Raw genomic sequence first — 12,641 nt, 5'->3', positions numbered from 1 at the left:
GCGTCTCTCTATCTCTAAATCAGATGACGGCGATGTAATTTGCGAGCTCGCAGTGGTGACGGTGCTGTGGTAAGGGCAAGGAGGAAGTCATCAATTTTAACTACAACTGGGATTCACTTGGCCGCCGGTTGGCTTTCAGCTCCCAACGGCTTTCAGCTCGCCGTGAGCCTTTCCACACATACGAGACTTCTGCACTTGCAATCCTGCAGGATCTCATCGTCGACGTTTACTATAGATTCAAGTACTCTTTCAGCTGACTCCACCAGGGGGTTCATCTCGGCTACCAAACGCAACGAATCGAGTCGCTCCGCATTGGTTGCCAACGAGACTTGGACGTTGCCAATGGGCTCATGCTTGTCCGGAACAATACGGCAACGACACAACCTCAAGTTCTGTCAAACAAAACTCGACATAGAGGCATAATAATGGAATCTACTTAAATCTGCAGTAATCCGATATTATCCAAGTAACATACCAAATTCACGACTTTTACTCGAGACATTGGTAAGAGACCACACGGAACCATTCTGAATTAGTGAATGATTAACTATGAGCGCACTAATTCGACTGTTATCGATCCCAGACGACACTAATGAATTTGTCAAGTTCTTGATATGACCTTCAAGGTATCATCGTAGTTTTGGCTATACTATAAGGCACGCAAGATAGAAGTTGCGTCGTTGGCGCTCATTTTATTGCTGCGGACACTAGTTGAGAGGCGCACCCTGGCTTGAGGGGCCGCATAGCATTGCATAATTATGCAAGCCAAGGATTGGGATCCACGACACATCTGGAAGATGATGATGCAAAAACAACGTTTTGGTGTAAGAACCATGTCATTCTTTATTAGCTGTCTAACATTTCTAAAGTACAAAAGCAAGAGAAGAGCCATCTCAATTGCTGCGCTACGCCATAGAGGCTGTGGGTATATTCTTGTTCAAAACGGAGCAAACAAAAAAAGCAAGTCATAACAGTCCACCATCGAACAGCCGCCCCTCGCATCTTCATCGTGTTGATGCGAGTACACAAGTGTCGCATCATCCTTCCTCCTCATCATATCCCTCAACGTCAGCCCATCCCCAACCCCAGCGAGCGCCTTGACCTTCACCGCAGATCCGCATGTCTTTCGCGGCGTTGCGGTCCTTTTCTCTCCAGCATCTTGCACTGAAATTGTCCCCAAGAGTGACCAGCTCTCCTTCGGTGCTCCATGTCAAGCTTGTGACCTCGGACGTACCATGAGCCCTGATGAGTGCGGTGCCTTGAGTGTATATAGGCAGCGATGTGTCTTGGTACTTGCGGGAGCGGAGACCGGACGTCTCTTCACGATCGCTAATAGGGGTAGAGCAACCCGAGTTTGTTTGCTTGGGTTTCTTCTTTTGCAAGAGAGACTCGTCTGTAGGGAACAAGACAGCACAGCCTTCGCGGCTACCAACAGCAAGCATCTCTGGGTGGGCTGATGTGGCGGGTCGTAAGGCAGACTTTACGTAGAACGATGTAGATTTGAACATGGGGTGACGGAATCCGTACAGAGGACCAATACCGGCAAGTCCTTGTCGGGGTCGGAACCACTTTGAAGCTTGTGTGTTGATCGAAACATCAAGCTCGGGAGCAGAGCCCAGAATGAGATGGTTGGTGGAGTAAGCGTAAACAGTGCTGTCGCGGCATAGGGCGTAGAAGCGGCTACCATCACCACTCAAGGACAGACTACTAATGCCGAACTGGCGGTGCTTAATATGGGCTTCTGGCTCGCGGGTGCTGGAAACAGGGACCGAGCTGTCGCGTGAAGGACCTCCACGACGAGACGTGTATTTGCCTCGCAGGTCCCATAGCTTGATGCTAGCGTTTGCTTCAGTCGCAGTTAGCAGTAGGTGAGAGCGTGAGTTTGGAAGGAATGAAAGTGCGGTAATGGAAACGTCAGAACGGTCATGCTGCAGGCCATGTGCATCGCGCATACTATTGACGCAGGAGGCATAAGTGACATTGTTCTGAGCTTGAGCAGCGTTCGCCATGCCATTGCTAGATTCGAAGTTGACGACAAAGTCTGCAACGGGAGCATCCTGGCCGCGACAGCGTAGGTCCCAGATCATGACACTACCATCGCGGCTAGAGGTGGCGACAATGCTGTCGTTTCCAGGCTGGAAGCGAACCTGTTTCACGGATGACTTGTGAGCCTTCATGACGTAGCGCGTCTGCTGGGTGTGCATATCGACGATACGAGCAGTCTGATCACCCGAGCCAGTGGCGAAAGAGTAGTCGTCAGAGGAGAAGGCCATGTCCATGATGGCGTTGTGGTGAGGCTTGAAGCTGACATGGTGCTGGAAGAAGGAGTTGTCTGTGTAGGCCGAGTCTATCAGCCTAACACCGCCTTCCTCGTCGCCAATAGCAACAAGAGAGTTGGTGTTGCAACGAGTCACACAGAACGGCAGAGCGTCACCACGATAGCTATAGCAGTCCTCAGGGCGGCTGTAAAAGTCGGCTGTCTGGGCATGCCAATCAGGCACACAGTGGTCGTTGATCCTGCCACGATTGATGGCTCTACCACCACCAAAGCTCCGTTGCAGGATGCGACTACTTGTTCCGACATTCGGTAGGCGTGTGATGAGTTCCGGGAAATGCTTCTCTTCCTCTTCCTCCTCTTCTTCATCCTCTTCCTCAATGTCCGAAGCATCATAGTCGAAGTCACGGTGGTGAGAAAGGTTGGACGGAACGTGGTAGTGGTAGTTGAGCGGCCTCAAGGGTGAGGAGTCAAGAGGTTGGACAGGAGAACTTTCTGGAGTGGGTAGCACCTTCCTCTTCTTGCGTGGCGTCTCGAATTGAGGGACATCGTGGAAGCCACCGAACTTGACTTGGTTGACTGCATTCTTGGTGACATCCTTGAGTCTCTTGGACGACTTTGAGGTTGTGGATGAACGTGTTGTGACGGGTGTGAAGAACCTCGTAAAGCGTCGAGGTGTGATGGAAGGTTGCCCTTTGGGTTTATTGCTGGCGGCAAGCGAGGAAGATGCGGCAGTGGGGGAGGTTGGTAGACTACTGCATTGAGACGAAGGCAGCATATCCAGACCGGACATGATGTAGCAACAGCGATAACAATACTGGAGCAAATGTGGCAACACAATTGATTGAGCAGTTGGCGGGAAGGTGCAAAGGACCGCGTCACGAACTTGGACGCGTTGACGGGCAAAGTTCGTGTTGCGTGCTGCAATTCAATCTAACTAGCGCGTCGACGTTCGGCCAGCGGAATTGTCGGCGTTTGGCTTCCGCCAAGGCCGACAAGTTTTCCGGAAGCTCCAGATTTTTTGGGAAGGCGAGATAAATTCAACTCTGTACATTATTTCCGTGGTCGAATATATCGCCATGGCTCCCATTAAACGAAAGGCTCAGACCGAGGAGCGCGATGTGAAGCGCTCCAAGGCTGATAGCACAGCGGATGCCCCTGTGAAAAAGAGGCAACCCACAGAGTCTAAGGAACAGGGCGACCGAAACCCAGTCAAGGCCTCGATCTTGTCGCAAGAAGAGCGCGCTTTTCCTCGTGGTGGTGCGAGCGTCTTGACCCCTCTGGAACACAAGCAGATCAAGATCCAGGCCGAACGCGACGTCCTTTTCGAGCAATCCGGAGGCAAGAAGCAAAAGTCCGACGACTATTCAGACAGCGAGAATGAGGATGCTGCCGGTGGTGCCGAAGGTGGAGCCGCACCCAAGAAGAAGAGAAAGACAAAGGCCGACAAGAGAGCTGCTAAAGCTGCAGAAGACGACAAGCCTCAGATCAAGATCCACGGTCTGAGCTACAAGAACCTGGCTGTAGGCACTCTCGTACTCGGTCAAGTCACCGACATCACATCCCGCGACGTTGCTCTCGCTCTACCCAACAACCTCACAGGATTTATCCCCTTGACGGCAATCTCGGACAGGGTTAACCAAAAGATTGAGGCTCTGCTGGCCCAGGCCGACGAGGATGTCAAGGACGAGAGCGAAGACGAAGACGACGATGACCTCGACCTGAAGTCGCTATTCCACGTTGGACAGTGGCTCCGAGCCATCGTCACCTCGACCGCCGATGAGACAGCCGCCAACGGAACCCGCAAATCAAAGAAGAGAATCGAACTGTCGGTCGACCCGAAACAAGCAAACCTTGGTCTCTCGACCTCAAATCTTCCTGTTCACTCGACCCTGCAGGCCTCGGTTCGCAGTATTGAAGACCACGGTCTGGTCATGGATCTGGGCCTGGACGACGAGTCTGTCAGAGGCTTCGTGTCCAAGAAAGAGCTAGGAAAGGTTTTCGACATCTCGAAGATGCACGAGGGTCAGGTTATGCTTTGTGTTGTCACTGGCAAGGCTTCGGATAACAAGGTCATCAAGTTGGCTCCTGATTTTACAAAGATGGGAGACATCACAAAGCACTGTCTGTCGGATGCTCCTACCATCGATGCTTTCCTGCCTGGTACTGCTGTTGAGGTTCTGGTTACCGAATCAAGCCGCGGAGGTATCGCTACAAAGGTTATGGGTATGCTCGATGCAACCGCCGATGTCATCCACTCTGGTGCTGGTGCCCGCGTAGACGATGTGTCAAAGAAGTACAAGATTGGTTCAAAGGTCAAGGCTCGTGTCATCTGCACTTTCCACTCAAACGACTCCAAGAAGATCGGCATCTCCTTCCTCGATCACGTCAAGTCTTTGAAGGCTTTCGCTCTTGGTAGCGAGAAGAAGGCCGATAAGATCGGTGCCTCCTCGATCGTTGAAGATGCTCAGGTTGTCCACGTTGAGCCTGCCATGGGTCTGTTCTTCAAGCTCACAGGCTCTTCGAATCCTGGTTTCGCTCACATTTCCAGAATCTCCGACAAGAAGGTTGATAATCTCAACGAAACCATTGGCCAATACAAGCTCGAATCTACCCACCGCGCCAGAGTCCTTGGCTTCAATCCCGTCGATGGTGTCTACAACGTATCTCTTGAGCAGAAGATTTTGGACCAACCCTTCCTTCGTATCGAAGATGTTGAAGTCGGTCAAGTTGTCAAGGCTACCGTCATGAAGATTATCTTGGGAGCCAAGGGTATCACTGGTGTCCTTGTTCAGCTTGCTGATGGTATTGACGGTCTGGTTCCCGAATCACACATGGCCGACGTAAAGCTGCAACATCCCGAAAAGAAGTTCAGAGAGGGCTTCCCCGTCACTGCCCGGGTCCTCACAGTGGACCCCGAGAGAAATCAAATTCGTTTGACTCTGAAGAAGACTCTCGTCAATGCTGATGCCAAGATCTGGAAAGCATACGAAGACATCAACGTTGGAGACGAAGCCCCCGGTACCATCATCAATATCAAGCCCAACGGTGCAGTTGTCCAATTCTACGGCAGAATCAGAGCATGGCTCCCCGTTGCCGAGATGAGCGAAGCATACATTGCAGATCCCTCTCAGCACTTCAGACAAGGGCAAACTGTCATGGTTCATGCCATCTCTGTCGACGCTGAGGCCAACGAGCTCAAGGTCTCCTGCAAGGACGCCTCTGCTTTCGGCAAGGACGAGGAGTCTGCCTGGACCGACCTGAAGGAAGCCCAACTCATCAATGCTTCTGTAACCGAGGTCACCGGTGAGAGCGTCATGCTTGATCTGGAAGGCTCAAACCTCAAGGGAACGCTTCGTCTGGCACACCTTACCGACGGATCAGACGCAAAGAACAAGTCAACCTTGAAGCAGATCAGAGTCGGCCAAAAGCTCAACGAGCTTGTTGTCTTGGAAAAGCTAGACAGAAGACATTTGGTTATCCTGAGTAACAAGCCTAGCTTGGTCAAGGCCGCCCACTCAAAGACTCTTGTCAACCAGTTCAAGAGTCTGTCACAAGGTCAGGAGGTCAGCGGTTTCGTACGAAACATTACACCTGATGGTGTGTTTGTCGAGTTTGCTGCTGGTCTTGTCGGTTTCATGCCCAAGACTCAGATCACAGAGGAGAAGCTCGCTTTGCCCGCCTTTGGTCTGCGCAAGGACCAGTCCATCTCCACTAGAATTCTCTCTGTCAACAACGACTCCAAGCGCTTTGTGTTGACCACCCGTACTGAGCAGAGGAAGGAGGAGAAGCCTCAAGCCGCTGTACCCACCACCGTTACTAACCCTGTCGATGGAGTCTCTACCTCGCTCACCGATTTCACTCTTGGTAAAGAGACCCAAGCACGCATCGTCTCAATCAAGGACACTCAGCTCAACGTTTTGCTCGCCGACAATATCCAAGGTCGCATCGACGTTTCTGAGGTTTTCAACAGCTGGGAGGACATCAAGGATCGCAAGAAGCCCCTGCAAAAGTTCAAGGCCAAGCAGGTCATTCCCGTCAAGGTCCTCGGTATCCACGATGCTCGCAACCACCGCTTCCTACCCATTACACACCGCCACTCTCGCGTCCCTGTTCTTGAGCTTACCGCCAAGACCAACTCATCTCTGAAGTCAGAGTCTGATATCCTGACTCTTGACCAGGTCGAGGTCGACTCTACCTGGATCGCATACGTCAACAACATCGGTGACAAGTGCTTGTGGGCTAACTTGTCTCCCAACGTCCGTGGTCGTATTGACTTGCTCGATGTTTCGGACGATGTCTCTCTCCTTCAGGACATCTCCAAGAATTTCCCTGTCGGCTCTGCTATCCGTGTCAAGGTCAAGAGCGTCGATGCTGCCATCAACCGTCTTGATCTCGTTGCCGCTTCTGCTGCTTCAACTGCTCCTGTCACCCTCAAGACTCTTACAGATGGTCAAATTCTTGCAGGAAAGGTCACCAAGGTTAGCGAGCGCAACGTCATTGTCCAGCTCAGCGACTCTGTCTCTGGCATCGTCACCTTGACCGAGTTGTCAGACGACTTTACTGAGGCCAACCCTACTACCCATACCAGAGGTGATATTGTTCGTGTCTGCGTCTCTGCCGTCGATCTCCCCAACAAGCGTGTCTACCTCAGCATGCGTCCTTCCAAGGTCCTGAGTTCCGCACTACCCGTTGAGGACCGTCAGATCACCGCCATCCCTCAGCTGGTTGTCAACGATGTTGTTCGTGGTTTCGTCAAGGCCGTCACCGACAAGGGTGTCATCGTCAACCTTGGTCCTCGTGTCGATGCCTTCGTTCGTGTCTCTGACTTGTCAGACCAGTTCGTCAAGGACTGGAAGTCAGCTGTCGAAATTGATCAGCTCGTCAAGGGAAAGATCCTGCAAGTCGACGCAACTCTCAACCACGTTCAGATGAGCTTGAAGCAGTCTCACGTCGACAAGGACTATGTTCCTGCCAACTCTTTCGCCGACCTCAAGGTTGGTCAATTTGTCACTGGTAAGGTTAGAAAGGTCGAGGATTTTGGTGTCTTCATCGATGTCGACAACACTATTCCTCGGGTCAGTGGTCTGTGCCACAAGAGTCAGATCGCCGACTCTGCCGTCGAGGACGTTAAGAAGCTCTACGATGCTGGTGATCTCGTCAAGGCCAAGGTCTTGCACATTGATCGCGAGAAGCGCCGTATCAGTTTCGGTCTCAAGGCCTCATACTTCAAGGACCTTGACGGTGATGAGGATATGGAAGATGAGGATGAGGACGATGAGTCGGACGGTGAGGGTGTGGCCCTTGAGGATGATGCCTCAGAGTCTGACGATGGCGTTGATGTCGACATGTCCAACGTGCAAGACATGGAGAGCGACGAGGACGCGGAGATGAGCGAAGACGATGCGCCTGCCACTCGCAAGTCTATCCTCGGTGGCTTGACCACCTCCGGCTTCGATTGGAGCGGTGCTGCAGCCCTCGACAACGACGGCGCCATCTCAGACGCCGAAGAAGCCTCTGCACCACTCAAGAAGCGTAAGCGCAAGGCTGCCATCCAAGTCGACCAGACCGGCGACCTCGACGCCAACGGCCCTCAATCTGTGGCTGACTTTGAACGTATTCTCCTCACCTCTCCTTCGGACTCATCCCTCTGGATCCAATACATGGCTTTCCAACTCGGTCTCTCCGAAGTACAGAAGGCCCGCGACATTGGCCAACGCGCCCTGCGTACCATCCACCTCCGCGAGCAAGACGAAAAGCAAAACATCTGGGTCGCCCTCCTGAACTTGGAAGTCGCCTACGGAGACGCCGACACCGTCGAAGCCACCTTCAAAGAATCCTGCGCCGTCCAAGATTCCTTCACCATGCACGAAAAGCTCGCCGCCATCTACACATCATCCGGCGACTTCCGCGCCGCCGAAAAGATCTTTGAGCAAATGGCCTCTACAAAATCTTTCCGTCCCAACCCCAACTTGTGGTTAAACTATGCGACTTTCTTGTTCGAAAAGAGAGATGCTGCTGATCAGGCTCGTGCGCTTTTGCCTCGCGCACTGCAATCAGTAGCTTCCCACGATCACCGCAACTTGACTTCTAAATTCGCAGCTCTCGAGTTCCGCACCAGCACAGGAGACCCGGAGCGCGCTCGCACAATCTTCGAATCCATGCTTACACAATGGACGAAATGGACACAGGGCTGGGATATGTGGTGTGATCTTGAACGCAGCCTTTCCAAAGCTTCTGACAAGAAAGAAGATGCGGAGAGAGTGAGAGCTTTGTTCGAGAGAATGGCCAATGGCAAGATGAAGAAGAGGAGAGCGAGGTTTGTGTTCAAGAGATGGTTGGAGTTTGAAGAGGAGCAGGGGGATGCCAAGCATGTTGAGGCTGTCAAGGCTAGAGCAAAGGCTTTTGTGGAGAAGATGCAGAATGGAGAGGATGAGGATGACGAGTAGAAGTGTTGCATTAGCACAGTCTTGTTGATGGCTGTTAGACAAAATTACGGCGTTTTTTTCTTTCTTTCTTCAGTTGCGTCATTTTTGGAGTTGTTTATACCTTTTTTTGTCCCCCTTCCCAATACACTATTTCTCTACTTGATTCCATGAGAGTGGAGCGTATGCTCTATTGTCCTTTTCCTACATCTTGCAATCTTTCACCATGGTCGGCATCCACTCAGAAGCACTCACCTCCCTGCTCACCCTCAACATTGCCATCAAGAAACGCAGCGACCCATGTACGCAAGGAGCCCAAACACACACCCAGCATTCAGAATTAATGCCGCACAAGTCACAGCACCCCAGCGCAAAGGCATATGTATCCCTCTCCTCTTTGTCTGGAAAAGCAAGGATCAAGAATTTGGTGGCCCTCTGGCTTTTTCCTCAAGAGTGTGATGTACGATTATCAGCAGGATTAATGCTGAAAGTTGGGAGCCAGATATCGGGTATGAGACAAGCGAGAAGTGGGTTATAGGAGTCGTTGTGGGGGAAGATGCAGAGGTGTGTTGATATTATGAGTATGAGGATGAGGCCGCCAATGTGATGTTTTCCCCAGCGGCCGGACATCCAATCGTGTAGCTGGATGCGTGTCCGTGTCCAGAGGGTGAGGTAGGGAAGAGGAGCTGGACCAGGAGTGTTTGAGGAGTTCGTGATGGACTCTGGGGGCTCCATGGTAGGCTTGGTGGACAGTCCATTTATGGTACCTTCTTTCTGATTGATGGGTTCGGCTGCAGTGTCTTTGGTGGACGCGGTGGAATCAAGGATGCAAGAATCATCGAAGCACATCATGAAGAAATCTGAAGCAGCTCAAGTTTTGATGTGCAAATGTGTGAGAAGAGCAGGCAGTAACTTGCAGAAATGCTCACTCGAGGGCGGTTTATATTACAAGATACGTTGTGACGTGTCAGTATCGAGGAGTGTCATTATTCTCGTCTTCCAAAGGCTCGCTGTCATCTCCTAGAGCCGTGTGTCTACTCCTCTGTTAGCAAGCAAGCGCGGCGAGTCTTTCCTGTATGAGCATGATTGAGCACATCAAATGCTGAGATCCGGTTACCTTCCGTGGTTGCCTGATTTGATCTTGTGTAAATGTATACTCTGTATGATATATCTGCACAAGAGACAATGCGCCGCACAGAGTGATTAATTCGCATGACGCGTGTTGTTAGTGGAAGCAAGTGAAGTTGAATAGTGAAGCAAATGGGCAACCAAGCCGAGCTGCGGTGACTCAACAAGGCAGCTCTGCCGAACACTGCTACTCGAGTGCATCATCGACCCTGATCACTCGTGAAACAATTTGTCGAACAAGTGATTGTTGTTCAGACACCTCATCAAGTTGCAATTATGCCACCGAAAACACTTTACTTCGTGCGTCACGCCCAAGGAGAACATAATGCACAGGTAAAATTGCCACCGGATTTTTAATTGATGTAATGCGGTATTAATGTTATTCTAGCATGATGACAGTATCCCCGATGCTATCTTGACCGAACTCGGGAAGTCACAGTGCCGCGAGCTTGGCTACTCATTCTCCAACCACGACTCTATTGCATTGATTGTGTCCTCGCCTCTTCGCAGAGCACTTCAGACTGCTGTACATGCTTTTGCACCTGCTTTGCACAGAGATGATGTCAAGTTCCTGTTGCAGCCAATGGCTCAGGAGATGAACGCATTTGCCTGCGATATCGGGACCGACAGAGACGAGTTGGAAAGACAAGTCCACAAGGGTGAACTCTGGGACGCAGAGATCGGCGTGCCCAGTGAGAAAGTCGACTTTGAAGCAGTCGAGGAAGGTTGGAACAGCAAGGTAAGTGACCAGATCGAGAGCGATCAACAATGCTGATTCTGCTGCAGGAAGGCAAGTGGGCTCCAGACAGAGCGACGGTGCAGAAACGTGCTGCAAAGCTACGTTCATGGCTGTACAATCGCAAAGAGGAAAGCGTAATTGTGGTCTCGCATGGAGGTTTCTTGCATGCCTTGACAGAGGATTGGGGTGGCTTCAATGCTGGTATGGGTGTGTAGAAGCTTTAATCTCTTTGAGAAGCAGGCCTTTTGCTGACTGAAGGCAGGCACCGGATGGAAGAATTGCGAGATCAGAGAGTTCGTGTTTACCGACAAGTCAACGTCCAGCAGTGCGCATGTCGTCCAGAGAGCGACACTGTCATTGAGATCTGGCGAGGGAGAGAAGGAGCCAGAAGTCGTGAGGGAGGTCGAGGAAGCGGGCTTGACACAAGCATAGGACCTACTTGCTAGTAATGAGATGCTCCCCACGGGCAGACTCGGGATGGAGACGGTAGCTGGTAGAAGAGCGAGCTTAGCACTTCACTCAACTTCCTGAATACCAGCAGCCTTCTCTCTGCCTTGCTTGTGTCCCATCAGTCTGCCCAGAATGTCCTTCTCCTTTTGTTCCTTCTCTTTCTGTTTCTTCTTCTCCTCGGTGTCCGCTTCGTCGTCGTCGGCTTCGCTACTGTCCTCGCTGCTTTCGTCCGAGCTCTCGTCGGAGCTATCGTCGCTACTGTCCTCTCCCTCCTTCTTTGCCTCCATGACACCTAGGCCCAATTCCATCTCAACATACTCTTCACCCTCGCCTACGTCCTCGAGTCTCTTACCCTCAAGACCACCTTCCTTCGCGAGCTTCTCAAGCTCAGCGTTTGCAGCAGCCATTTGGGGCAGGAACGATTGGAGGCGAGACTGGAGGTCTGATGCTGCGGGGCGCGCGAAGCTAGGCTTCTGGTTTTTAGGACGAAGCGTGGGAATCGTGCTTGGGATGGTAGAAGAGGATTGCGACGGCACGGGCGACTGCGAGGGCGAGTTCTGGTCCGACATTGTCATTTATTGCTGAAGTGTTTTTTACACGACGAAGAATGGTAATCCAGAGATAGTGTATGTTGTGGCTTGGTTGTTATGGGAGCGTAAGAAAAATACAAAAAATTCTTGACCCTGTATGAGATCATCGCGAGCCGCCGAAACGTGAGGAGACATGTGCCAAGGAGAGTGTTTTGCGCTCTTTTGCTTGTCAGCTTTGGCCATTTGCATGCCTTGGAGATCCCTTCATGTTCACACGGCGACGCGTTCTGCGGCGCGGACTTCCCCTGACTTGTACCTGGGGCAGATCTTTGCTGTATATCTCCCAAGCTACCATCAGCCAATTGATTCCGCGATATTGTCAGGGGAAGTAGATCGTTTGATCAATCTCCCTTTCCAACTTGTCGTGCCGTACATACGTCAAAGGTGGTATAGATTTACTGGCTAGCTGCCGTTTTCAAGCCTTTAACTGTCAATCGCAGTCAATGTCTTACGGCCGGCAGCTATACATTTCTACGTGCTGCTCACGAGGCAGACAGCTGTTGGTCGAGATGCGAGTCACGTATAATGTCGCGTGCAAATGACAGACGTCAGACTCTCTGACTTCAAGCTTAAGCCCATTGGGAAGGCCTAGTATTAGCCAGTATCTACCTGGTTGAGAACAGGCCGTCCACAAATGTTTCGTTCTCGCAACGGAACTGCAGGTTCGTGTGGGTGAGAGTGAGCGGAGTTTGATAGGTGCTTCAGAGACGTTGGAAGATCCGCCATGTCACATCCGCATTCGGCGCTTGACTGTTTGCTGGCTGGGATTTTGTCTCATAGTTCAACCGTGAAGCAGATTTCTTACCCGACAAGAAGGAGACGTGAAACGTGCCAAAGAAGACGGAAGATCTCTGATCCGGAATGGACACACGGAAGGGGTGTCAAGCATGTTCGTTCTGCTGATGGAAGAACATGAGCAGAGTACGAAAGCCTCCTTGTCGTGGAGAAGATCTGCCTGTCTAAATATCATGTGTCTTACTTCGATACTCCGCTCGTTCGCCGTGCACGCATGTATATATTGAGATGGCATTGCC

The 12,641-nt window shown here is 51.5% G+C and overlaps 4 protein-coding genes across 4 annotated transcripts; 2 read left to right on the top strand and 2 right to left on the bottom strand.

Annotated features, from left to right (window-relative positions):
- Window positions 1-817: 817 nt before the first annotated feature.
- AUEXF2481DRAFT_44678 (uncharacterized protein) lies at window positions 818-3,153 on the bottom strand. Its single transcript, XM_013483938.1, has one exon. The coding sequence runs from the start codon at window positions 3,066-3,068 to the stop codon at window positions 1,038-1,040; it is 2,031 nt and encodes a 676-aa protein (XP_013339392.1). The 5' UTR covers window positions 3,069-3,153; the 3' UTR covers window positions 818-1,037.
- Window positions 3,154-3,354: 201 nt separating this feature from the next.
- Window positions 3,355-8,941, top strand: AUEXF2481DRAFT_703142 (uncharacterized protein; the record flags this gene model as incomplete). The annotated part of the gene is made up of 2 exons (XM_013483979.1): window positions 3,355-4,662; window positions 4,705-8,941. The coding sequence occupies 2 exons, from the start codon at window positions 3,355-3,357 to the stop codon at window positions 8,722-8,724; spliced, it is 5,328 nt and encodes a 1,775-aa protein (XP_013339433.1). The 3' UTR covers window positions 8,725-8,941.
- Window positions 8,942-10,104: 1,163 nt separating this feature from the next.
- On the top strand, window positions 10,105-10,999 carry AUEXF2481DRAFT_9061 (uncharacterized protein; the record flags this gene model as incomplete). Its single annotated transcript, XM_013483911.1, has 4 exons — window positions 10,105-10,161; window positions 10,217-10,567; window positions 10,615-10,774; window positions 10,830-10,999. 4 exons carry the CDS (start codon window positions 10,105-10,107, stop codon window positions 10,997-10,999), a joined length of 738 nt encoding a protein of 245 aa, XP_013339365.1.
- Window positions 11,000-11,082: 83 nt separating this feature from the next.
- Window positions 11,083-11,586, bottom strand: AUEXF2481DRAFT_33580 (uncharacterized protein; the record flags this gene model as incomplete). The annotated part of the gene is made up of 1 exon (XM_013483923.1): window positions 11,083-11,586. One exon carries the CDS (start codon window positions 11,584-11,586, stop codon window positions 11,083-11,085), a length of 504 nt encoding a protein of 167 aa, XP_013339377.1.
- Window positions 11,587-12,641: the final 1,055 nt, after the last annotated feature.

Source organism: Aureobasidium subglaciale (genome assembly GCF_000721755.1).
Source record: "Aureobasidium subglaciale EXF-2481 unplaced genomic scaffold scaffold_35, whole genome shotgun sequence".
Taxonomy (NCBI): domain Eukaryota; kingdom Fungi; phylum Ascomycota; class Dothideomycetes; order Dothideales; family Saccotheciaceae; genus Aureobasidium; species Aureobasidium subglaciale.
This window is presented reverse-complemented; position numbering and strand designations above follow the sequence as displayed.

Bases quoted from the DNA above. Each gene is read 5' to 3' on its own strand.
- AUEXF2481DRAFT_44678 (XM_013483938.1), bottom strand. From the start codon at position 3,068: ATGTCCGGTCTGGATATGCTGCCTTCGTCTCAATGCAGTAGTCTACCA.